This window comes from Apteryx mantelli, chromosome 2, assembly GCF_036417845.1.
Source record: "Apteryx mantelli isolate bAptMan1 chromosome 2, bAptMan1.hap1, whole genome shotgun sequence".
In the NCBI taxonomy this organism is placed as follows: Eukaryota; Metazoa; Chordata; class Aves; order Apterygiformes; family Apterygidae; genus Apteryx; species Apteryx mantelli.
Window position 1 is genome coordinate 122,068,546 of NC_089979.1, and position 26,527 is coordinate 122,095,072.

Genomic DNA, 26,527 nt, shown 5'->3' on the forward strand with positions numbered 1-26,527 from the left:
TGTTTCTGCCCACCAAGTTATACACGACTGCGCAACACCACTCATACCGAACCACAGCAAAACTAGCTATAGCATTCCTCCAAGGTTAGCTGACATCTAAAAAAACCTCCCAGCAGCCACTGTCCAGTCTCTGATCTCTGAACACATTTGCATGCAGCTGACATCTTAACCCTGGTGCCAAAAACAGGCACAGCGGGAGCGCTTTGTGGGACGAGGCTGCTACAGAACTTCTCCCCTCAGCCAATCTTCTTTTCTGGAGGCCCAAACCACAAGCGCTGGTACATTCATGAGAAGGGCATCGCTAACACAGCTGGCAAATTACCCATTTGATATGGCAGTCTGCAAAGCTTGGGTATTTTCAAGTATTTAAAAAATGGCTTCTCATTTAGAATGAGCCAGGTGAACTTATCTCACCCCCTACGGCCAATGCATACAATCATTTTAGTTCAGTATTTCTGTTTATTATTAGCTATTGTCTATTTACTAGCTTTTGCTAATAAAAGGTATTAATGATTTCTGTTTATAAAATCACTGAAAGCTGGAGCATGAAGGGAACACAGCTGCCAGTCAGAGTAAGGCACCAGCAAGTCACGTGCTGGCCAAAGGCCTTTGCTCTAAAAGGCTCTTGTTTGTTAATATGAAACCAGTGCCTCCCTTGCTCATTAATCTTTAAAACAATAGTTTAACTGCTACCAGCAAGGACTGACTTGCTTACTACCAAATAGATAATGATTAACTGGCTCCCAGTTAGACTCTTCAGGAGCATATACACTTCAGATGTTTTCATTCTGGCTCTCTCTCATTCATTTAATAACACTACACAGTCAAGGCGCTATGTACAGTACAAAAGGGAACATGTTTTAAAGCAGGAACTTTCCTACAACAGCTTCCTACCAGAGCTGCCATAACCTGTTTTCGCAGCACTGTCTTTGGGATCTCTATAGCTGACTGCAATGTCCTGCACGGGCTTCTTGTGCAGACGAGGACAGCAGGACCATGACTCCTCTTCTAGGGCAAACTTGTCCTGCTCACCACCGCGCTGGGTTCAGTCATGCAGACACCTACAAGGTGAAGGCAATAAGCACTCATTGCAGCATTTACAGTAACTACCACTAAGCACTGCTATTTTGGCTCCAGTTTTCCTCAGTCTGCTTCACTGCAGCTGGCAGCAGTAACAAGCAGAGCACCCCACACGTCAACACAGGGGCCCAAAACATTCAGTATCTTAACAACAACCTCGATACTGACACAGCTGCATCCTCAGCACACCTGCAGATTATACTAAGTTAGAGGAGGTGGTTGGAAAGGCAAATGGCAGAGCATCAATCCAGAGAGACCTCACGAAACTTGACTGGCCCAACAGAAACCTCGTGAGGTTCAAGAAGGAGAAGTGCAGCTTCCTGCACCTGAGGTGGAATAACCCATGATCAGTGCAGGCAGGAAGTTCAGCCCTGCCAAAAAGGACCTCCATGTTACAGTGGCTGCTGGGATGATACAGTTGACAGTGTGCTCTTTGTGAATAAGGCAAACCATGTCCTGGGCTACCCAGAGGACTATGGCCAGCAGACCACAAGAATGTATCATTCCCCACTACTCTGTGCTGGTGAGGCTGCCCATCAAATACTGCATCTAGTTTTGGGTCCCCCAGTTCAAGAGGGATGTCAAGACACTGTAGCAGGTCCAGGGAAGATCTACCAAAATGGTCAGGGGCCGATAACGCATGACCTACAAGGAGGGCTGAGGGATATAGGCTTGTTTAGTCTAGACAGGAGGAGGCTAAGGGTGATCTAATAGCTCCAAGCTAAAATTTGAAGGGGACCTGCAAAGAGGAGAGAGTCAAACACTTCTCAGCAGTGCTGGATGGTACCACACAGGGCAACAACCACAGACTGCAGCTTGGAGGCTCAGATTGCACTTTAAGAAAATCGGTTCTGCTAGGGGGGCAGCGCAGCTACCCAGAGAGGTTATAAGTTTCCGTGCCTGGAGGTTAAGACCTGGCAAAGTGATCGTAACAGCTCTGCTTTGAGCAGGAGATTGGATCAGATGACCTCCAGAGGTCATCTCGGCAACCAGCATTTCCATGAAGGGCGGGAAGAAGTATTGCATTTCAAAAAACAGACATGCTCTGTTTTCAAGAACATTTCTAAGAAAAAGCACTGCCACATGTTCTTGAAGCCAGATCCTATCCAAATGCCATAAATCTTATTTCTCCACATTTTTTTCTTACAGTTTCTCAAAAAAGGAACACAATTACAAAAAATTTACCCTGATGCTGAGGATGTTTTCCTAGATTCTCAGATCCACACATTCATTTTCTCAAATAATCAGAATAACAACTTTTTTCAAAAGGAATATCTTTCCTGACCTTCCTTTCCCCTCTCCCTACAAACTAAAAACCCATAGCCAAACCAGACTGACAGTTAGTCAAATGACAAAAACCCCTTCTTGCTGTAGGCCATGTACAGATGTTTATCAACAACTTATAAAATCCAGAGCCTCTGTAGTGACCTCATTTTGACAGATCTATGAGACTTTGTGGGCTATATGTTAATCTGTGATGACTGTCTGCATAACTGACAGTAAATGCAGTCTTGTTTAGTAGTAAATGCAGTAAATGCAGTCTCTCTCAAGAGTCTGTAACACCCTTGTACTATTTCAGCTGTTTATTGAAAAGCTATAAAATTGTACAGAGGTTAAAATTTGCCTTTTCAAAAGCAGATCTGAAGATTTTTATTTGGGTGGAGGAGGGGAAGAGGAGGGTGGATAAGTCTTGCTAAAGCTTTTTGGAGCACAAACCATTTCCTCCCTGCTGCATAACTAACGAAATGCTTGTGGAATACAGTGACCAGATGTCCCTTAGTCTCTGCTTTTGATCAGATATCTTGCTCTTGTGCTAGGCTTTTTGGTCCCGTTCATGCACCCACCCCTCTTCTTTTAAAAGCTTAATTGTTACAGAACTGAGCTGACTCCTGGCTCTGAGCCTGTTTATTTTCCTGGTAAGCCTGTTGTCTATAAACAGGCCTAGGAAATCAGAGTTGACCTACAAAGCATGCTCTGACAGACATCTAACTCCGTGTCTAACCCTTCTAAGTCAAAAAGCACACAGAGAAGCAAGCAGCAAGTACCAGTGACATGAACTAATTCTGTACCCTAATGTTAGGTGATACGTATAACCTCCCTAGGACAGGATCATTATACTCAAGTGCCCTTTTCCAAGCACATACCAGAAGCCGTTCTCAGAGATAAAAGGTTCAGGGCTTAACCAGGCGTTAACTTCATTAGCTGCTTCTGTTACCAGCATACAGATGGCTGGTTGGTCTCAAAGCCACAAAATCCTACCTCCTGTCTTTAGGAGCTATGGAAGGAAAAAAGAAGGAGGGGGGAAAAAAAAACCAAACCTTCCAAGCATGCAATTTCCTTAAACACTGTTAAGGCCAATCCTGACCCGGACCAAAACAATCACCTGCCAGTCTCTCTCTGTTCTCCGGTGGCTCCCGTCTAGGCTTGACATTGGGACCTTGCTAAACAAGGGCAAGAACATGATCTCTGACCCTCTTCCAGTAAGCAATAAGCTATCAAAGCCTACTGTCCCCACAGAGCACTCAGACATTCAAAACCTACTGGATTTCTCTCTATTTTTAATTGGTCTAGCTCCAGCTCTCCCACCTCACTGCAGTATGGAGGGGACACTCTTTGGGGCACAGATGACATGTCTTATATAACACGTCTTACACCAAGCCCTTTGGCCTGCCCTCGTTATTTGAGAGGTTGTCCAAAGATGCCGGTCTGCCTGGCCTGACTCACCCTCTTTAATGAGTCTAGGGCACCAGAATATGCCAGGTTGTTCACACTAATGCCGGCCAGAGACAGCCTTCTTGGGCTCTCGTTGCCATCTGCTTGGTAGTCGTGCAATTGTTTGTAGGCAAAATTATAAAGCTGCTGCCTTCTGGAGGAATGGATCATAGAACGTGTCCAACTTTTTTCTCCAAGGGAAAATATCTTACTAAGAGAGAAAAAACATTGAGACAAACCCCCCCAAATGTTCACCTGCATCCTGAAGGCTTAGGCAGTGACTCAGTGAGTCTAGCGTTTACAGCTGGTTTCTAGGTTTACGGAGACTGTATGTGCTCATCTGCACCTGGCAGCAGCCTTCTTCGCTGAAATCAAATATAGAAGCAAGGGACAAACACCCAGAAACACATGCTGCAAGATTTAAGTAGCCTGCCTTAGTGGATTTTGCTCTCTAATTATTCAAGATGATAAATGTTCAGCAAACCAGGAGATGCCCTGGATCATTGTCTCACCTAACGGCCACCAAAGCAGCAGATGTTTGTCCATAAAGGTTTCCAGGGGGTTGGCAGCCCGGTTCTGAAAGCACGCCTTGCACACAGATACTAACGTATGCAAAGAGAAAACGCATGGGTAGGGGTTTTGTTCTCCTGGGTGATGGGCTGTTCTGAACACATTCCCCCAGTCCCCGAAAACCTCACACCTGCTGGTGACAGCCCTGTCCTACCAGCATGGACACTGTCTGGAAGAAGGGCTCGGGCTGACCTTGTGCCTCTCAGACAGCATGCTGACAGGTACTTTTAAAACAATTTATTGTTTATTTTATATACAATAAAATGCTTTTAATAAAAGGTAATTTTCAGGGGTGCTCAGACAACTCCTGAGGGACCATGTACTATTTCTGAGGGATCCACTGAAGACAATTAGGCAAAGCAAGCCTATTATTCACATGTGCTACTGGGAGGTGTGCAACTCCATTTGGAAAAATTTTAAGGATCAATAGATTAAAGAAAAAGGTCAGGGACAGTGTCCTGGACAAACAAATGGATAAGGACAAATAATTAATTCCTTGAAGGAACAAGTCTAGATAGCAGCAGGGACAGAAGGAATTTCAATTCCACTTCACAGCAATAAAATTCTCCTGTAAGAACCAACCATCAGCACCCTTTACTAGGTGAAAAACAATCAGAAGCAGACATAGGTAAAAAAGAAGGCCTTTTCTTCCACATCCCAGCAGTGAATTTATCTTCCATGTAATGGCAGACTTTAAGTTTACTGCAATTAAGAAAAAGATTTTCTTACAGAAGCTAAAATGGGTCAGTATAGGGCCATTCTCATACCTGCTACACAAAAGTGAGACTCTTCAGATTTTTTTTTCCAGGAGGATAATCTTGTCTTTCCAGAAACAGATGAGCGCTCATAAATTCATACTGTTATACCAGAAGTCATAACAAAACACTCCCAGAAGGCAGTAACCAACATCCATATCAGACTTGCTTTGACAGCAGTCCCTAACATGGACATTTATTATTTCATAATAAACTCCCACCTACTTAGACCACTGTACACAAAGATTGGGGTGGTTGAACATTTCCCAAAGGTTGCAAGACTTGTGCTGCCTTCAGCAGTCCTAACTGGGCAATTACCATGCAAAGCAGGTACATGGTATCTCATCATGATCTTATGTTACCCAGGCTCAAATGCTGGTTACTATTTTTAACATTAGTGTGTCTATAGCTTACAATGTCTTGAAAGAGCCCTTAATAGTGGCCAGAAAAGATGGGGAGTGGGAAAGGTGAGAGAGAAAAAAGCAAGGAGGGGCAATAATGACCTCATTGTACTATTTGCAATTATTGGGGAGGAGAGCGAACCACTAGCTAGCTTTCTATTGCTACCATTCAGAATAGCTCAGATGGATGGATGAAAGCTTTGAGGTTTGGGAAAAATGGGAGAAAAGGAGAAAAAAAAATTAAGAAAATATTTCATCTCTTCTACAGAAATCCTTCAAAACACCTAAATGAAAACATATTTTTCCCTCTACCTCTGGAAAGAGAGACAGAAGGGAGAAGGATCTCTAATTTACAGTGCACAGATAACAAACTTAAGTAATGGAGCCCTCCAAGGCATGTCTTTTATTAATGATGAGAAGACCAATTACAGCTTTTGCATCAATGGCTTACACAAACTAATCCATCAACAGAACAGTACACTCACATAAAATGGAAAGGCAAGATGTATAAATATCATCCCAAAATAGCTAGACCTCTTCACTGGCACAGAAAGCACAGGAGGAGACGGGGCAATCTAAGTTTTAGAGATGACACATGCTCACAAAATTTATCAATACAGATATTTCACTCATGAAGTGGCTGAAAATTACATCCTACTTCCAAAGGTGCCAAGGCATTTAGAATATACTATTTGGAGATAGGATTTGATGGCTACAGATGCCACCAAGTCTGTGGAAAATATAAGTAACAGAGCACAAAATGCGAGTCTGGGGCAGGTAAGGATTTTTTTCAGTTCATCTGTGAAGTACCAGCTGCCGATGTTCCCAAAGGCAGGGCAGATTCCGAGGCTGCTTGGGATTAAGATGGCAGAAACCTGCCAGTCACACTGACCTACTATCCTGCATTAGCAGGGCTGACGGAAAGACAGACACATTCAGGAGCTTTCCTTCACAGATCTGATCTTCAGCATAACTTTCCAAATCTCACCAGGCAACATCTGTTATCTTCTCAGCACTTTAAGAACAGCTAATCTGAACCACTCACACACCACACTGCTCAACCAGCTGACAGAGCCAGAGAACAAACGTAAAATAGGGGTCTGAAATTTTAAGTAAATAAATAACAGCAAGAATAAATCAGCCACACAAAGCTCAGCTGGTTGATCCAGTGAAGTCTCCCTGACCTCCCTGCTTCCTAGGCATCATCACATCTTTTGCCTGCAGGAAAATGCAGCAGAACTGTAATGAGAGACTTAAAATACATTTTTCAGGCTTTGAGCATTCAAGCAGAGCAAGAACACACCGAGTGCAGGCTGCGTCCAGCAGCGAGGACATGCTGAGCCGGGTGTACCTGAACCCAGGGCAGAGACTCCTACATGCTATGTACAGGGTTTCAATCACAACTGAGCAAACATTACAAGAGAGTGCAAGAGGTACTTCATCAAATTTAGAGCATGGCAAAACATTTTCTTTACCTAACCCAAAGTACATCCTGCTTTAGAAATAAACATTGTGAAACTCACTATATTCCCTGGTGGAAAACCATGAGGTGACTCCCCACCCTCAATAACAACAAAAATACTGATGCCAGATTCCCTCGTTTGGCTTAGTTCTTCCACAGATTGGTGCCTGGTCCCACAGCCAAATACACACCATGTGAGAAGGAAGATGAATATACTGAAAATGCCCCTCGGGATCACAGCAATGGGAACTCCACATTTCACAAGAGGAGTAACGTCACATCGACACAGTTTCCCCAAGATTTAATCGTGTGTTTTATAACAAAAATGAAATGGTCAGTGGGAAGAAGGGGGTTCACATCTAGAGCAGGTCAACAGGGAACAGAAAGGGGAAAAGGAGACATAAAACTTCCCAGGCTATCAGGGACAAGCCACAGCCTCCTCCAGCACACTCCATCCTTCCAGGCACTTCTCCTCACACAGCTCACCTGCATGGTCACCCCACCTTCCTACACTAAACCAGAAACCGTTACCTCCTCTTCCCTCATGCTACTATGGAGCGTCCACAATAGCTACCAGGGCAACTCCAGTACAGCATCTTCCTTACAAAGGCCAAACATCAGCATAGGCAGACCACAAATAACAGAACCAATACTGCCAGCTTAGACTGGTTACCGCAACTGGCCGGAGGAGTAATGTCCATACAGAATACCTTCTGCTGGCTCCCCTACCACAAACACACAGAAATGCTCTTAGCAGCCTATGGCAGTCATTGTCCCTCTCTTAACATGAGTTGTTCTCATTTGACAAAAGGGCCACTCTTGTGCACATCACTTACTACTTCCTCTGTGTGCGAGATGAACAAATTGTAAGAGAAAGTAGAATTACGGTCCATTAGCAGCAGTGCTGGACAGATGATTGCTGCCACTACTTACAGTGATAATGTACCACTGTAGACTATGGCCACAGAAAGCAGTCATGCATTTTAGTTTTGCTTTGATTGTTGTTGTTTTTTCTTAAACTGTTGGAAGGATTTGTAGGTTGATCAAAGTCAATTTTTAAATCTTTGTGTCCTTTTTTCAAAAATATGACTCTAACAGATTATTTTTTGGTTTCTAAACAGTTAACCAGAAGCACTCCTTCAACCAGAAGAGGTCAGTTGGTTGTTCTACTGCAACTGTGCCAACAATTTTGCTTTTTACTAACTTCATGGCAAGCTGCCAAACAGGAATATAAGTCTGTCACAGTTCTGCTGACATTTAAATTTTGCTTCTCAAATTCCCCCTCCCTCCACCTTTTTGCCAAGATAAGCTTACTAGATAATACGAATCAGTCTTAACTCCTTGTTGTCTTAAATATGAGCATCAGGGCTTCAATTCACAAAACCGGGATGAAAAAGAGATTCCCTATGACATGGCTACCTCCAATACACCAACGGGTAACGCATCTGGTATCTAGGAACTGGAGGGGAAGACCTGGATATTCAGTACTGTTGGATCTGGACCCAGGAGCTGTCACCCCACACTCAGCACTGCCCTCTTGCTGCAGCCAGGCCAGCTGGTGCTGTGATTCAATTAGCTCTTGCTTGCTGAGCACACTTGGATGGGAAACTTGGGTGCTGCAGAAAGCAATGCTGGCAAGACAACACTTTCCAGTTCCTAATTAACTTTTAGGGGTGATTGGCAGTTTTAAACCTTCAAGTTATAAGAATTTTAAAAGCCTTTGTTTTCTGAAAGTGCCAGGCTATCTACTGTCTGTAGAGACACACTTCTTGCAGATATCTCAAGCTGAACACTTAGAAACTGAGATGCAATGGCCATTTCGGAAAGTTTCGTTCATTTATAGGCACTGCAATCCCGTCCTCTGCAAAGAATGGTATCGATCCCATCTGCTGAGGAAGAGACTTCCCACTAGGTAATTGCGCTCTTATCTGCTTACATCCTTCCCACTTACAGCATCAAGTGGCTGAGTTACTCCTCAGTTCCTGTTCTGCAGGATTACAGAAGCTTTTTGTCCTGATTCACTTCGGAAATAAGGTTTGTGGAGTCACTTGATTCAGGATTCACTTGACAACTTTTAAATGGCTAAACAACTAAAGACTAGATGTCTAAATTCCCTTTGTATTTAATGAAGACAGATAGGCATTTCAGAAGCCTGTTCAAGTGCACCTACCTCTCACCACTGATTACATTCAGTGATTAAGTGCCTAAATGATTAGTTTAGACTAGACTCTAAACTTTTTGGTAGGCAGTAAACCTAATCAAGGTGAATCCGATATACCCACCTTGGTCTATAGGTGTCCATTATTAACTTGACTCCACCTGCCAAGTCCAACCAAAATCCACATTTGAGAGAGGAAATGATTGCTCAGTGATAACTGGGTTCCCCCAAGTTTCATGAAGACAGGCAGAATGGAGCCCAGGGCTTGACTATCTGCTAGTTCACCCTCAATGATTCTTCATCCTGTCAGCTGATTCCTTCAAACAGATGTAGCAATGCAATATAAAATATTATATGAGTGAAAGTTTATTAGAAAGGGGGGTGGTGGGGAGAAAGCAGGGGTGCGTACAGCTCTGCATACAAAGCTATAATGAACTGGATATGTCAGCTGAACTTGTGGAACAGAATTGACTTGTCAGTCAACTGCGTTTCATCTCAGGTATGCCTAGACTTCAGCAAGGAAGAAACCGTTGTACGTACTGATTCCAGTATGTTTTTCCACACCTTTTGAGACAGAAGGGTGCTGCTTAAGAAAGTATGCCAGCAACATGAAAAGAAGAATTAGCTGTAAAGCTGAACCAAAAAAGGTGACCCACAAGGAAGCAGAACACGCCTACCCTTCAATATATTGTGCTCTGAACACTTGCTACAGACAGGTCCCTTAGTGAGAGATGCATATAGATATGACCTAGCATAGGTCTTTCATCTCTTCTTGCCTGAAGCAAGTCTACCGATACTCTTTTGTAAGAGCTAGACAAGAAGAAAAAGAAAAATCTACGATTTGGAACAAAAACATGTCCCTGCCAAACTTAGTACTAAAGCAAAGCATCCAGCCCTACCCCCAATCTGAGCCAGTACTGGGGACTAAAATGAAACTCCTCACTCTGCAACAAGAGCTCACTAATAGGAGCTACAGCTTAATCAAAAGCAACACTCCTAAGGCTTTTCTTCTGCTTAGATTCATTACAGGGGCATGAATTTTTATACTTGTCAGGGTGGGGGTAGGGGACACGTTTTTAATCAGATTATTTTCAGCAGAAGCAAAGCAAAAAAGGCCTGTCTTCCTGTTCAGTTAGTTCCTGTGTTCACAAGTGATGGCACATGGATAACAGTGTTTTAATGCCCCCTTTCACCCAGTGACCCCAAAGCACTTTTACTTCCCTTAATGAACTCAGCTTCACAGTAGCTTGACAGCTCTGTTTTAGATGGGAACTGAGAGAGAAATGAAATAGTTTAACTAGGCCATGCAGCAACACAAATTGACTCTTAACAGCATGAAAAGTTATGCAACAGGCCACACTTGCTTTTGCACAGCATCCTGTCCCAGAGCATGTTATCGCTAGGGAGGTACCACTTCTCCCAAACTCAATCACCTGCTCAGACACTATCACACAGGAACTTTCCGGCCCCAACTCCACTAAATGCTAAGTCAGCAGTGGCTAAAGGCCCTCCTTACCTCAGAGGCTCAAGACCTACATTGCTGTTTACATTATTATTTTCTTGTAACTTCACCCTTCTTCCCCATTACCTTTGGGCAAGAAATAAATAAATAAAGTAATAGAAACACTGGAAGGTTGATCATCACAACACTTAGAGCCTGAATCACCTTCTGGGTTATGGCTGCAACATCCTCATTGCTTGTGCACACACACACTCCCCAGCTATATGCTCAGTTTCTTCCACTCCAGATGAGCATTACGGCATAAATTAAAGAACAATATGAAAAGAGGATATGCCAAATGCAAAAAAAAATCTTGCAGGAGAAACACATGAACATCTGATTAAACAACCAATTCAGATCAATATGCTCCAGAATAGTAAGATCCCCCTACCAACGAGAAGAAAGGCCCACTGGAATAACAAATGATGAATCACAACGACAAAGTCATCTTGGCAGAAGCTACGTGAAGTCTGTGGGGGACACAAACTACATAAAATCTATGGAGGCAGCATGAGTATTAGCCTGCTCTCAACTTCAGCCTCAGCAACAGCTGAATATTAATGTTTTGGTGCTAACAGACAGCATCCCAGTTCCCTGTGCCATCACTGCAGAGCACAAAGCACTCAAATCCTAATGCTAAGGGACCATTGCTCTGTTACAGTGAAGTTCCATCCCAAGATAGGCTCAGCTGAAATTCTCTTGGCATACGTTACATAAACAAGATACTACAGCACTCTTGCATGGGAGAACTAATTTGTTCCAAGTTCATGTTCTCCTGCCAATGTAGGATTGCACAAGATGAAGATAAGGGTGAGGGCTCAAGACCTTAAAGCCTCCCCAAGGAAGTACTTGACTTGAGGACCAGGTTTTTGCTGACCATGCATCAGCAAAACGACATTTTAGTGGATTTTATCGTAATAGATGAAACAAATATTTCCAGAAAAAAAATCATGCCAGTGCCATCTGAAGACTGACTCACTACAGCTTGCATCAGAGAACTCACCCTACAACTGGTATCTTGAACGCAAGTAACTCAAGAGGACACTGACATTTCTGCCAAGCTAGATGTCATTAGTTAGGCAGTTCTTCATTCCCAGGCGACCTCAGTCTGTAGTTCATATTTTTATTTCCCTTTAGTGAGAACAAAAGAAGATAAAAAAACCCTTCCCTTTTCTACAAGCACAGTCAAGCATTTTTTCCCCCTTTTTTTCTTTAATTCAAACTATTTTAAGCACAGAGAACCTGTCTCTATGTTTTCAGAAATGGCCTAATGGCTCTAAAATATTTTTATAGACAGAAGGTGGAGGACAATCTTTGCAAGCAAGATGTTTTTACAAAACTGAATGGAAAGATATCAAGCTATTCCCATTTTGTTACAATTTTAGGAATCCACATGTGAAAGAAGATGTCAGGAGGGCACCAAAACATATCAGTATTCTGATATATTCATCTAGCTTCATATTTCCCCTCCCCTCCTGTTTATACAGGAAGTTTGCTCCCAATTAGACTCAACTTTTCTAAACTAAATTAAGACTAAAAACTTTTGGGGCAGATACTTTACTGATGACTGGTATCAGTCCTTGCAATCTCCTGGCTCTCCAGACAGATGCTCTATTCATTGTCCTTCAACAGCAACATTCCTCTGGGCCTTAATTTTGTATTTCAAGATTTTATTAGGCAAAGAGCCAAAAGGGAAGCCAGAAACTATCTTCTAGCTCTGTTTGTAGGGCAGATACAAAGAGGGAGACCTGGTTCCATGACTCAGTCTATAACAGAAAATGGAGAGAAGTCAAATGAACAGTTAGAAGGGGGATTTACCTCCTTCCAAAAAAAGAGGAATGCTATCAAGGAATTAAAAGAAATTTGATGCATAGTAAATTAGCAGATCTGGGTCAAGTAGCATTTAAAACCTAGCTAAAAGAATGAATTGGGGGGGAAAAATACGGTTCTCTAACAAGTCCAATACGAGAGTAATGATTCTGCAGATCTAAGGACATGAGGTAGTTTGGTTTTTTGCCTTTTTTTTTAAGTGTTCCCCTTTGATCCGGCTGTTTAATGTGTTTTTGAAAATAAGAACTTCAGCAGAACACAAACATCAACTCTTCTCTTGCAAAACACCTTGGAACCAGTATGACTGAATGGATGTCAGAGGCAGCAAAGACACAAGAATAAAAATTCCACCTTCAGGACATAATCTGCTGCCAACTTCAGGACAGAGGACAAAGTTCACTGCTCTTTGTGCCTGATGTTACACACCTCAAAGCGCTCTGATTTTTGTTACTTCAGAGTGTGCTTTTCTACCATTGACTTTTCCAAGAATAACTCCCAAAGCCCTACGTAGTCTGTCTCTTACACAGGTATTTACAGTAAGAGAAGTACAAGACCATACTTGAGGCATTTTTTTTTTTACATTGTTCATATTGTGTCAATTTGTGCAATAGATTCCTTGATCTTATTTTGTCCCCAACTTCCTCTCTTTCCTACATGACTTCTGGTTTGTCTCCACCATAAACTCTGTGAGCAGGAATTGTTTCTGGAGCAGTTACACATGAACAATAAATGCTATTCTTGTTGTACTTGGATGTGGAGCTTACCTGTTTGCTATCCTGTTTCTAGTCTGGAAGATTAAGTCTAATAACCAAATAACCCTAATAACCCAAATATCATCCCCAGTAACTGAGGCAAGGGCTCAAAAATAATGCCATTCAATTTAAAGAATCAACAGGGTCACATGCTTTCCAGTATGGCACGTCCCGTCAACCAAACTCCTGCTTTATCGCTTTTCAAAACAATGAAGCTTGCCCTCATGCCTTTCCTGTGCCTTGTTCTGAGGATATATTCTCTTCTCTTCCCTTTTCTCTTGCCCAGTGAGTTTATTTTCTGCATCCTGGCACATACCTACACTGCTTCTCTCCTCCCTCAAACCCAGCCCCTACCTTTTTTAATACATGAAACCTTCCTCATATAATTTGTATAGATTTCACACATGCTGCACCAGCTCTTTTCCACTCTCCTGTTGCACAAAATCGCATCCTAGTTACCCAGCCACAGATGACAACCCAGCCATCCTTCCAGCTGAGCATGAAAGCAGAAGCTCTAGCCAACTTTTCCCCTGCTTCCTCCCTCCCTGCCTTCAGAGCATTTAGAAAGTAGCACCCAAGAACAGCCTCTCCCTTGGAGAAAAAATAAAAAACCTCAGAAACCAGCAGAACCCATCGCAGACACCAAGTAGAAGCACTGCCTAAGTCACCACACATTCAAGTCTCAGCTAGTTTTTCCTAAGGAGAGAAGCAGCCTGACACTTCACAAGCTTTCTTGCTTTCTCTACAGCCAGTAGATCCCACCCCTACTTCCTCCCCTCATCCTCCCCTGCCTTAGCCACACAGGGCCTTCTTTCCAACAGAGCAACAGTTTTAGGTGCCTATCAATGCTCAGGTTCGCTTTGGTGGTTGGGGCAAGGCAGGTAAGGTCCAGATGACAGAACTTGGTTTCTCCCAATACCAACACACTTTATAGTCACGTTTAGCACATTCCTGCCCAAACACAACAAAATCAGCACCGAGCTCTGGAGGTTACACCAGGTCTGCTCCATTTCAACCCCTTTCTCAGCAGCTTCCAGCTGCAGCCATTAGCAGCTCAGCGTTTTGCTTTGTCAAGAAGATAAAGCAGATACCCAAACTCTACAATATGTTTTCAAGCAATTACAACTGTTGATAGCAAAGAACAGGGCTCGGAAAGGCCATTATTAATGAGGGAGAACAGCACAAGTCTTTTGCTGCTGAATGGATTATGCCTGCCTGTGGCTGCTCCTGGACTGAAGAACACGTGCAGCTGTGGCTGGGAAGAAACAGATTTTGCTAGATTCACATGGCTGATATGCAGCTCAAGACATATACCAGTGTCAGCCAAATGCCTACACTTAAGACTTTATTAATAGCCCAAAAGCAATGCAACCAGTATATGCTATCCAGCTACCAGCATAAGCTTATAAGGCAGAAAGTTCTCACCTGCTTGGCCACCCTCCGAGCTTCCCAGTAAGGTTTGGAGTCTTCTACAGCTTTTCCAATCTTCTTTACCAGCTCATCCAGTTTTACCGTGGCTTCAACAAGCACCGAGCGAAACTTCTGGCGTGCATCCTTCAAAATGTTGGGGAGTAGGGGAAAGGAGAGAAAGGACAAAGAAGGATTAGAGCTTTAAAACTGCTAATTCTCCTAGTTTGTTCCTATCCGCACATTGCTCTTTAGATTCAGACACAAGCCAACACATTCAAAACAGTTACTGTTACTTGGATTAAGCCAGAACTCTTCAGTAAAGGTAATAACAGGGACCCAGAACTGCATCTGAAAACTAGCATGCTGTATGTCGAATCTTTGTCTTCCAGAGGCAGTTTTTATACAAAGGCTGCAATAGCCTGTGCTAGATGTCACCACTGGCAGGGTTTCTCAGAGAGTTCAGAAAATGACTCAGTGGAAGGCGGACAGCAACATAACAAGTTCTGAAAGGGAGTTAAGAGGCAAAGACACCTCCTCTACTGTGTTGTCCTGTAGCTCAGGATGGTTCAGGAGCATGGATAACACCTTCAGAGGGTCCGAGTTTGTCCTTACCCGTTCCAGAGGACACTTCTCAGAAGTCTCCCAGAACCTGCTCTGACAATTTAGACAGCTGGATATTTACTAAGGATTTTCAAAACAATTTCCAGAATCCTACTCACTGAACCTCTCCTCTCAGGAAACAGAAGTGGGCTACCAGACAGGCCCAGTCCCACTGCAGGCTGACAGCTCAGCTGTTACCAGCTTCAGGAGGAACCAACATCCCTCAAACCTCTGCATGAGTCCCAGCCCTCAGTCATGTTCCCAGAGACACCATTTCACAGAGCAAATAAGGATGGACAGGACCTGCTTTCTTCAGCAGAAAGAATTGGACACTTCCCACATGGCAGTGGTATCTGGTTTGTATCAATGGGTAAAGACTTCCACTTTCCATTTAACTGTAATTATTTATTATTTTTAAGAAAACTAAATTCCAGCTATTTCCAGACTGGCTGAGCCCTCGTTATGTCAGTAGCTGAAGCAACTAAAATCCCTTTTCCATTCCACTGAAATTTCCAGACCTTTAAGCAAAGTGATCCTGACTCCAATCTCAGCATCCAAAACAAATTCTAAATCAATGTAATTATATCAGACCGAGAGAGATGCAAATCAGCCTGGGTTCTGGCCCTGGATTTAAGGAGACCAAGAGGAAGGGGCCACGTGAGCTCTTGACAAGCCTTGTAATTCTAATTAGAGAGCAGGATTTAGGCAGACTGCTGGAGCAACATGCTGATTATCAGGAAGCAGCTGGCTTGAAGAAGTGCTCTAATTCTGCAGGTTTTTGTCATTATTTTTGAGGATTTCTAGAACACACAGCTGTTTATTCATTGGAAGAATTAAAATATATTGGAACCTACCACTGCCTTCACAGAAGCAGGCAACAACCACAACAACACATTAGTTTTACAGAAAAAGAAACACAGTTCAGTAAAAGCTGAAAAAAGCCTTTTCAGTGTTATCTAAAACCTTAACCAGAATTGGTAATGTTTTTGTCCAATGCAAATAGTTTTGCATTCTTAAGACACTACAGTTTGTTCTAAGGAAATATTCAGAGGGATAAAAGAGTCAAAATGGAGAGTTAAACCCACATTAATTTGGTATTCTGTTAACTCCAATCCAGTAAATAATCTCTCTTCTTAGAAAAGGCATATAGCGCATCCATTCAAGCAGTATGCAGTGAGTCAGTGAGTGTCTCAATGACAAAAGGTTGAGCATTGCTAATTAAAGTACTGAACAATATATGGTTCACTGCTCAAAATGAGTTTCACAGAAACTGAAATAAGACTGCAAGCACGACTACTATACTGCAAGAAAAAATTTAAGTACCGAAGTATATTTAGCAAAAAATTATTTTCCTACAAGCGCAAGAACAAAATTAAAAACTCATTTTTAAGTAAGAGTGCCTGAAGGTTTGTTTTCCTTTTTCTCCATGAAAGCTGTATAGCTGGATACTAGTTGTGGATAGTGAATAGTTTAAGAAAAACATAAATGTGTATGCATTAAGTAAAAAGAGCCCTATGTAGTGACATATCAAAAAAGTTCAGTTCCAATGTCCATAAGACAAGCACTTGAAACAAAGAGACCTATCAACAGCAACTTGGCATTATCACTAACAAATCTGTGTATAGAGACGCAACCCAAATTTATTCCTGCACTAATTACATGTACTCTTATCCCACAGGAACACAACAACTGGTCTCCACCTGGAATTAAAAAGACAAAGCAAAACCAAAACAAAAACACCCAAGCACAGAGCAGTCACACCGACAGCAAGTCTGGTGAGAATCCATGGATCTCCCACCAGCTGGGACAAGGTGCATCCCAGTTACCAAACTGCAACTAATCCTCTCACTGGCACCTCAGGCACAAGTCTCGTAAAGGCTTAAGTACATGCTTAGTTTTACCCCAAAGCACAGCACCACTTAACACTATAGCTACAGTTAAACAAAATAGGAAGCTTCAGCTTAAGAATATACTGGAGTGAAGTTGCACTTTTTATTTTCCCCAAAAGATGCCAGCTCTGTATTTTGAGGCTTCATCTGGGGCCTACCATCCTCATTTTTGCCAGTGGAGAGCAACAATGAAAAACAAGAAACACCAAAACTGTATACCTGTGTCATCCATCACATGCTGTATTTCAAAAGGCATGTTTACCCTCCGGCGCCTGTCAGGAACAGAAGCCTACAGGCTCCACCACCTCCTGCACGGGAGAACAAGCAGACGCTCACACTCCGCTTGGATTGGTCACATCCACATGTTTCCAGTCATCTCCTTTGGACTCACCAACAAGGTGCCAAGGTCTCTCAGAAGGGATAACACCATTCCCAAGCCCTCTCCTCTCCTGCACTGCAGATGCACTGCTTTTACTATCCATTAGCCCTGTTGAGCAAGATCAAACCATTCCCATGTTAAATATCCCCATCCGTGTTCCAGTTTTGCATCCCCCCATGGCAACCTAGTGCATTCCCACCAACCAGCCTCCTCCATCTGAACCAATTCAGCTCTCATGGTCTCAGCGACAGCAGCTCTGTCTGGGAACTGCGGCACCATCTCCCATGATCGCAGGTACAGCTCCCTCCTGCAAACACGCAGCCAAGCTCAGAGCACCAGCGCTGCCACATGCCGGCAAGACTTCTGGAGAAGACAGCACCCTTGGGATAGTGCAAAATTCCCCTGGCACCCTCATCCCTTCCCGGGGGAAGTGTAAGTAAGAAATACAGATGTAGCAGCTATTTGTACTATTCACAAGAAACAGGGGAGGACAGAAACACCAAGACAACTTCACCAGGAGCACGGGCTTGGTGCGTTCACCGCTCATATGACCTGACCAGTGCACCTGTGCTCCACAGGAAGGATGGGCCTGTGGTCAAGCCAGTAACTTGGGAATCAATCCAACACCTTGCTCTATGACCACCTTGCTGTGCTTCTGTCAGCAAGACACTTCACCAACCCACATGTGTAGTAGTTTGAAGCTATAAATCCTCATAACAGTGTTTGTTCCAAGGACACACTTCAAAAACTGAGGAGTTCAAGGACAGCACACTGGTGAAGTCCACCTATGGTCCCCAACATTAGGGAAGCCTTGCATCTGTGTTAAGAAGTCAGCTGCACCATCTTAAAATTACTTAGCAAGTCGCCCAGCATGGTGTGCCTCCTTAGGAGTGCAACTATTTAACTGACAAGCTCTTGCTTCATTCAGACCTTTATCTAGTGTGCATGCATGTTGCAGAAAGGAAAAGACAACAATTCCTGCAATTCGGTAGTGTTAGCAAAACAGAGGCAGCACGGTGTATGCCACGCAACCTTTTCTAACAAAGCCCAAGCATTTTCTGGCTTCTGTCTTTCAGTCCCTCCAAAAAAGATGCTTTCCCAGCACAAAGGCTAGTCATTGATGAAAGCAAGTATGTAATCTCAAGCACAAACTCACCATTTCTGTGCTTTATGGAAAAAACACATGGTTTTGTTTTTCTCATCATTATAGGAAAGAAATACATACACAGACCAGGTAAATTGCAACAGAGAAACAAAGCAACTGACAAAAGACATCTCAAATGCCCAAACAGCATTTGAAAAGCACACTTTCCCCCCTACTCTGTCATAAGGATCTTCTGTGGCTAGTTTAGGAACATCATGTTTCCAATTTTGCAAACAGAAAGGTGATATTGAAAGTTGACTGGCTAATACATTCAATGCCTCTTCTCTCCTATTTGCTCAAATGAGACCATGAGAAACCTTCTTTTTAAAGATGGTCAAAAGTTGATTAAGGCGCTTCACTCTCAGTGCATGTTGCAAGGTGCAAAAAGAAAAGTAATAGTCAAAAATTCTCACTTGACATGATAGTCCCTTAAAAACTAGACCATGACATAAGAGATTCTGTCCTACACACACTCCAGGCTAGACCAAAAAAAATGCCAGCAGGCACAGCGCTTAATGCATCTCATGTGGGTAATTGCAGTTTACTTCTCAACATCTTTTCCTAGGGATGTAAGAATTCTCTTCCCATAAACTTTTCTCCTGGAAATCCTCAGCACAAGCGCAGTTTTAGTGAGCACACCAGGCTTCTATCCCGTACATGCTTTTGCTGCCATAGTCCATTATGAAAAGCAGACTTTGTTTCCAGTAACATGCTGTTTGTTGAGCAGGGATCTGAAATGCCAGGAGGGACCACACCTAACAATAGACCATTCATACAGCAGTATTTTGGGGATTCCACTCTCAAATGAGGAAAGGAACAAAAATACCATTTTGCACGTAAACTGTACCTGCTAGAGGATAAAGCATGCTTGTTTTGCCTTTCTGATGAGTGATGGTGATGAGCTGGTGTCAGATGCCATACCACAGGCAAATTGCTACTTCTGCTCATCAAAAGAAGTGTGAATTTTCAAACAATTTTCTTTTTGAAGGAACTTAAAATATCAACAGGGTATGAATCACCTTAGTACCAAGTGCATCCGAATTTCATTGACAGAGGTTGCTCTGTGACCATCCTGCCAACTCAGCATGCAGAACCTCCTGACAGCCCATTACCCCAGCTTGGGCGGTGCGTGGAAACCGAGACGGTTGCCTGACATAGAACCGTCATCCCTTTCCAAGAGGCAGGCAGCATTCAACCCTGCCTTCCTCTGCTGGAGAGACCTACCAGCCTTGAAAGCTCACACTGTCCAAGTTACAGACGTCTTGTGTGAATAGCAACAACTCTCAGGTGTGAGAAGCAGGTAGGCTCCCCAGTCATATCAGACACATAGGCATGTACCCAGATATCTACCTCGGAGCATCAAGCAGGTTATGGAAGTTTTTAAATATCTAATCGGCACCTGAGCAGTTCGAATAAACCAGAATAAACCTCCAACCCTTGAAAAAAAGTGTAAAGAAGGGGTTAAGTAAACAACTCGCTTCATTTTTTAAGCAAGGGGAAGACACGTTCTTACCACAGAGCTACTAATTTGCCATCTAAGAACAATTAAAATTGGTGTTTGGAAGTTGCTCTAACCTCCTTGCAGACCGTTACAGATTGAGACTACAAATACACTAGTATATTTTGTCTTTTAGCCCTCTTAAAAGAAGGGGGAAGGAGAGAGAGGGAGGGAGGGGAACCGGGTGGTCCCTCCAAAACACACTTCTCTGGCTAACCCTTCCTCTCCCCCTTAAGCTAGAAACCCAATTCTGCTTCAAAAACATAAACCATGTTGTAAAGTCCTTTGACTCATTTGGGCCACAAAGTCTTTCCGGAGCTAGCTTTCCTTACTCATCTATGGGCAAAAGCAAACGGAAGAACAACAAAGACCACACGCAATCCACATGCAAGAGCCATTTCCTATGGAAACGGGCAGATTATAAAGAGACACGGAAAGGGCTGCTAACACTCAACAAATTTATCATGCACGCACATCACAGCCAGCCCAAAAGCCAGCACAAGCACCAGTTGGTGAGCTCATTCTCCATTATCTGCGCACTCTTTTATGGGACGCTGGAAAACGCTGCACGTGGATGCCGATAAGGAGGCAGTTGTCTCTACAGAAAAGAGTTCCCGCAGCCCGAGCAGGCGTGCTCAGAATGAGATTGCTACCGCCGACAGGCCATTTTTCAAAAACTTGGAAGAATGAGGCTACGTAAAGGTTACTTGAAATTCTTGGGTGGGACAGGGTCCTTCCTGAAAACCTGAAACCCCCAAAATAAGCATATTAACAGAAAAGTGAGGAGAGCAACTCCATAATAAAACAGCCCTTCCCCTTCTGAGAGGGGCTCAAATGCTGCCAAAGCTCACGAGTGAAAGAGCACTGTGACCGATATACCGCTTTTCTTTGACCCTATCCTACACCAGCCCAGAGTGATCTTTAAGATAAACCCCGGACTAAAAGTAACACAAAGCCTTGCAGATCAGGATTAGAGCATCCAGGCAAGCATATCAGAAGGATTCTGCTCAGGCCCTGCTTGTAACAAGCAAGGCTGAAAACAGCACTATTCAGATCCAGTTTTCGTGCACAGTCATCTCCCCTTAACACAGCTTAGAGACACTGGCAAGCTTTTAGCCCCCGCAATGCAGAAACTCTCTAACAAAAAACACATCTGGGATTGCTGGAATTCCAGTGGTAATTTTAATGGTATGTACTGTATTTCTCCCCATGTAATGTTGCCGGAGGGTCCCTCAGGAATCTGTTATATCTGAATTGTATTTTCAGGAGCTGGTCAAAGACATGTGCAAGTTAGCTAGGTGGGTGGGTCATGCACTCTGTTAAGTACATTTGCAATTCCTGATCTGAGTTCAGGAGACGTATTTCCAATAAACAGGAAAAAAGCTCAAGTAGCAAGGCACCACTCTAACTTGCATTTGGCCGAAACGTACTTGCATCTCCACTGCAAGATGTTTCCTGCACTTCTTCACAGAAGCTTCCAAGATAAACAGGGACATTAGGGAAGACAAGTGTTAAATCCCTTGGAGGACCCTTATCATCCTTTTGCTGTGTCAGTAATGCTCAGTGTTGCACTTAGTATGAGCAGCATTATGGATTTTCAATCAAGCCTAATCAAAGATTCATTAACAGGCAATACATTAAAGCGACATATAACTACCAGTCACTCAGTGCCCTTTATCAGCTCCACAAGTCCTGAACAGCCTGTGAGCATCAGCAGGTCAGGATATTTCTCCAGGGTTTAATGCGATAAGTCAAAAGAGCAAAAAATGAGTAATTACACCAACTACAAAAATAGATGTAGTTGATTTCACCGTATTTTTCCAGTCATGCCACACTCATCAACCAACACTTCTCACATGGTGGTTTGGGTGCAGAACCTCCCCCCCCCCCTTTTTTTTTTAAAGAAGGCAGGCTTATCAACTTAAACAGGATTCCTCCTTTTATCACCTCTCTGTGCAGCCAACTCCAATATTATCTCCATCAGTCAAACACTGACATGTCTGTGGATACCACTAGAGCATCTCAGAACCCTAGAAGCATCCACTGATTTAGCCCCCTAACAGTCCCATTAGGTAAGAAAGGAATTTTTACTTCCATTTTCAGATGCAGACCTGCAAGCCCAGAGAAGAAAAGCCTGACTTTTCAGAGGCATTTAACACCTACAGCTTTTTTTCCTGTTAATGGGAACTGGAGACAGTCAGCAATTTCAGCAGTCCAGTTGTGCAAAGCTCCAGGCAGTCCAAAACAGACTTGCAAAATTTAGATACCACAAGGTTATTCTTCCTGCTTATCAGACAGTACATCAAATCACAAAAACATGGTATTTTTTTCTGAATTTCCTTCACAAAAATACCTTCTACTCAAACTCTCCAGTTGCTTTTTCAGATTATTCTGAGAAGATTCAACAGTGAAAATGCATGAGCCACAAAGCAATACCACAAGATGCTGCTTGCTACTTTCCTGTAAATAGCCTGTTGATACTGTCTGTGTTCCCATTAAGGTCAACTATGATCAGAGATTAAAAATATGAAGGAAGTAATAATGTAAGAACAGGATAAATATAACCCCATTGTCTGGTAAAAACCATCTTTCTGCTAATGAAATATTCTGCAATAGTGGCAACAGTACAAATTAGGAAGGGGCAACAAGAGGTACCCACCAAGCAGCTAGTAAGAGTCAAAAAAGCAAATCTTCAAATGCAAATCCAACATGGCTTTCCAAGAAGCCCACATTTTTTAGCAGCATTCAAGGGCTCTAGAAGTCTTTGAAAGAGAATTAGCTCAATTCTAAACTTCTGCTTCAAAATTCTGGATTTATTCCTGTAAGGCTCCTTTGCAGAATTCTCTCTTCTTGTCTATAGTGTGAACGTTGGATTTTTTTCTAACCACGGGGGAGGGTTTTTTGTAAAATGTCTTTCCTCTAGAAACTTTTCAAGTCCATTTAAAATGCACTTGTCAACATGTATATAAATTAAGGCTCGCTTACACCATCCAACTGTGTTGGTCCTTCAAAATTTAAGCAGATCAAAAGTAATGAAAATCTTTCTGGATGAACAATTATACAGTTGCATGATACCACAAACTGGCTTCAATCCAATAAGATTTTGGATGAAAAGCGAAGGAGAAACATTCATGAAGACACACTGTTGACAACCTTTCAATTTAATTCCATCAAACACTGCTTATAGTAATTACTACAGACAGATCTGAGGAAAACATTTAACAACACAGAGGTGGACAGCACCATATAATCATTTTCTGCAATATCTGAAAGTATTTCTTACATTAAGTAAAGTAAGCAGTAACATAAAATAAAGCTAATGTGCAAAGACTTTTCTTTTACTTGCAGTGGCACTGGTGAAATTTATACTCAAGAGGACTTGGCATTTAGAGCTCAGCATATGTCTCATGCAGAGCAGCCACCAATCTCCAGGTTCTGCAAACACTTGAGCATATAAATAATTTTAAGCAAGTGATGAAGTCCCACCTTAGTCATTGGGACTTACTTCCTGAGCATGTATTTGCATTATTATTACTATTCCATCTGCTTCATAATACACTCTTAATGCAACGTTATGACAAGATTAATGAAGTTCAGGCAACTATCCATAGCACCATCTTTCAATTTCAGTACCTCAGCATGAAATAGGTAGACTGAAAAGACAGACATATTGTCAAGCTAGTACTACTCCTGAAGAAACCTGGAAACCATTTAATTGGGACTGTTGTGACTAAACAGATCCACCAACATACTGTTTTTTAAAGTTCACTCATAAAATTTAAAACCAGCTAGAGACATTGAACACTTTTTGCAGGTGAAATATAGTTTAATTTTGCATAACAAACAGTCCTCCATTCCAGCAAGTTTATTCACCAATAAATTCACTGTGATCTACATGCCGTAAAGGACAGCAAATGGAAACAAGTAAGGAGTGTCTGTACACTGAAGAAAATAGCAGGGTTTCGTTCTGCAAGAAAAGGCTGCCAAGCTTCCACAGAACTTGGTAACCCAATTGCCTGTTCTCTGCTCTGCTTGGTGCATCAGGTGGCGTTATCCCAACCTCTTTAAAATGCTGCAGGCAACCACCCCATGCCCCAGGTAACCATCTCATGAAAACACACACACTCACATGATTTACCCCAGTAGGTTTCAGGCCATCAGCAGCAAGATCTAAAAAATCAACACAGATTTTGGCATTTTGAAGATTCAGAATAGATATCTATAGGGGGACTTTTTGAGCTTATTCATCACTGCAATCTCTTTCACTGTGCTCTGGTGCAGTATTTAAAATAGTTGAAATTTCCCCTGAAATGTTACTATAACTACTTTGAATACAAAGTAGCACTTTATGAAAGTTTTCCCATAACTGCATATTCACTTTATGATTCCACAGGCTTTCTGATCTTCTGTATTTTGCAGTTAAAAGAAAACTTACATACACAGATATGACAATTAGTTTTGACTTGGCATGAGATCAGTAAAGCTTAGCCTTCCAGAATAACTACCAAGTAGCTGAAGCTCAAATTTGGGACTTTAAAAACAACTTCTGCAAACTTACTATTGTGGATTTTTAGATGCCCAAGAAAACCTTTTATTTCAACTCGGAAGTCTTTTCCTTCAACTTTCTTTACACAGAAAGTGATAAAAAAAAAAAAACCACACCACAATGCCAAGTAAAAAAAAAACAAAAAACAAAACAAACCAGAGAGGTTTGGAGGATCCTGGCTGGTAACTGTATGATCAAAGATGTTTTAACCAAACACACTTTCACTGTCTAAGATCACCAGATCACAAACCCAAACCAGTGACACTTAAAACAGAATTTGACTAAGTTTAGTTTCAAAAGCTAAAAATAGGGTTTGGCAGTGGGGGGCTGAGTGCTCCACTTATGGTTTCTACACTGCCAGCATCACTCTGCAGTCTCCCTTTCTGTTCCAGCTGTTCACTCAATTCACACATTTGAAAATTATTTATCGGGTCCTGGCTGCCAAATTACCATTCAGGATGGAACAATTCAGGGTGCAACCTACTAAAAAAATATTACCCTGTTGCTCACAAAACCCAGCCGGCACAAAAGGAAAACACAAGGATGAAATCTGTACCTCCAGTTCTGTCTCCCTCCGATTGATATCATCTGTAGATTGATTTAGTTTTTCCAGCTCCCCCTAGAAAGAAAGGAAAAGCCAAACACATATTGAGAAATCAGGAGAAAAATATCTGAGAAGCTAGCATTAAGCTAAGGTTTATAACGCAGCACCCCCCAGAAAGCTCACAAGGGCTGTGGCTTACGTATTCAATGAAAACAGGAAAACTTGAGCCATTTAGAAGAACTTTGCCACTGGTCTTTTATGCTGCTCTGGTTATTTTTCTCATAAGTAGAGGCTCTGTAGTTTTATTTTAAGGCAGCACATTTCCTGCTCTGGTTTATTCTTCACTTTTAAAAATAAACACAAGGCAGAATAATTTCTGTCTTGTCAATCAGTTAAGTCCATGTCTGCTGGTTTCCAGTGAGATAGTTTTAAAGAGAAGGCCTTTTGCCTTCACAGCAGGAAGGAAGGAGGCCTCCACACACAGAGCAAAGGGATTAAAGGAAAGTTGCTGATACCGGGGGAGACGCACAGCAACAGCACAGCGATGAGGAGAGGGAATGTGTCTTGCAGCACATGAAAGGCATTTATGCCAGATTTTGGCAAACCATTTTATAACACAACTAGTCAGTGGGCCATACGATTACGTTTGCTTAGCCAGCCTTCATGCCAACATTTTGATCTCAAACAGCAAAAACAAAGATGTTAAATCCTTTGAATAAATATTTACCAGAGGTGGTGTTGGCATGAATGAGTTATTGTAAAAACAACACTCATTCTTAATGGCTTTCTAACCACAAAAAGCAACCCTCAGGAGCAGACTCCGATAGCATTAATTATTTGAGCAACATGCTACTCCGTGTGTGATCCTACCGATTTCAACAGGAGTATCCTCTAACTAAATCATTATTTAATTTTCAACCAGTGTAACAGGATCTGCCTTGAGATGTTTCACTGCATAAACTGAATGCTGTAAGCTGATCATCGCTTGAGCTGTTTCCCACTGGATTACAACAATTACTCTGGTTACAGTCGAAAAGGAATTAACTCCAACAACTCAGTGCTCTTATCCTCTAAAGTCAGATTTCATTTCCAGCTTCCAGGATTTTGAAGATACAAATTTGCAAACCCACGTTTTCTGAAACGGACACTTGTACAGAAATTACCTAATCGCCTTTCACCGTAAGGCTAAGAAAGTTTTGACTGTCATGCATGCAGACACAGCAGGCTATTTTTTAACCAAATGGCAAAGACAACAAAAACCACATTTTCTCCAGCAACATGCAAAGCAGGTACGTG

General features: G+C 42.4%; 1 protein-coding gene across 2 annotated transcripts in view; it reads right to left on the reverse strand.

The window, feature by feature from the left end:
* SH3BP5 (SH3 domain binding protein 5) overlaps positions 1-26,527 on the reverse strand; it is a 50,715-nt gene that overhangs the window by 23,178 nt on the left and 1,010 nt on the right. The window contains exons 2-3 of one of the 2 annotated variants that reach the window (XM_067291419.1): positions 25,244-25,306; positions 14,647-14,775 (exon numbers count right to left, since the gene is read on the reverse strand). In XM_067291419.1, the coding sequence (XP_067147520.1) occupies positions 14,647-14,775; positions 25,244-25,306 (192 nt within the window). Of the gene's footprint in view, positions 1-14,646; positions 14,776-24,270; positions 24,295-25,243; positions 25,307-26,527 lie in introns of those variants that run through there. The other variant, XM_013950746.2, reaches the window with a different exon arrangement.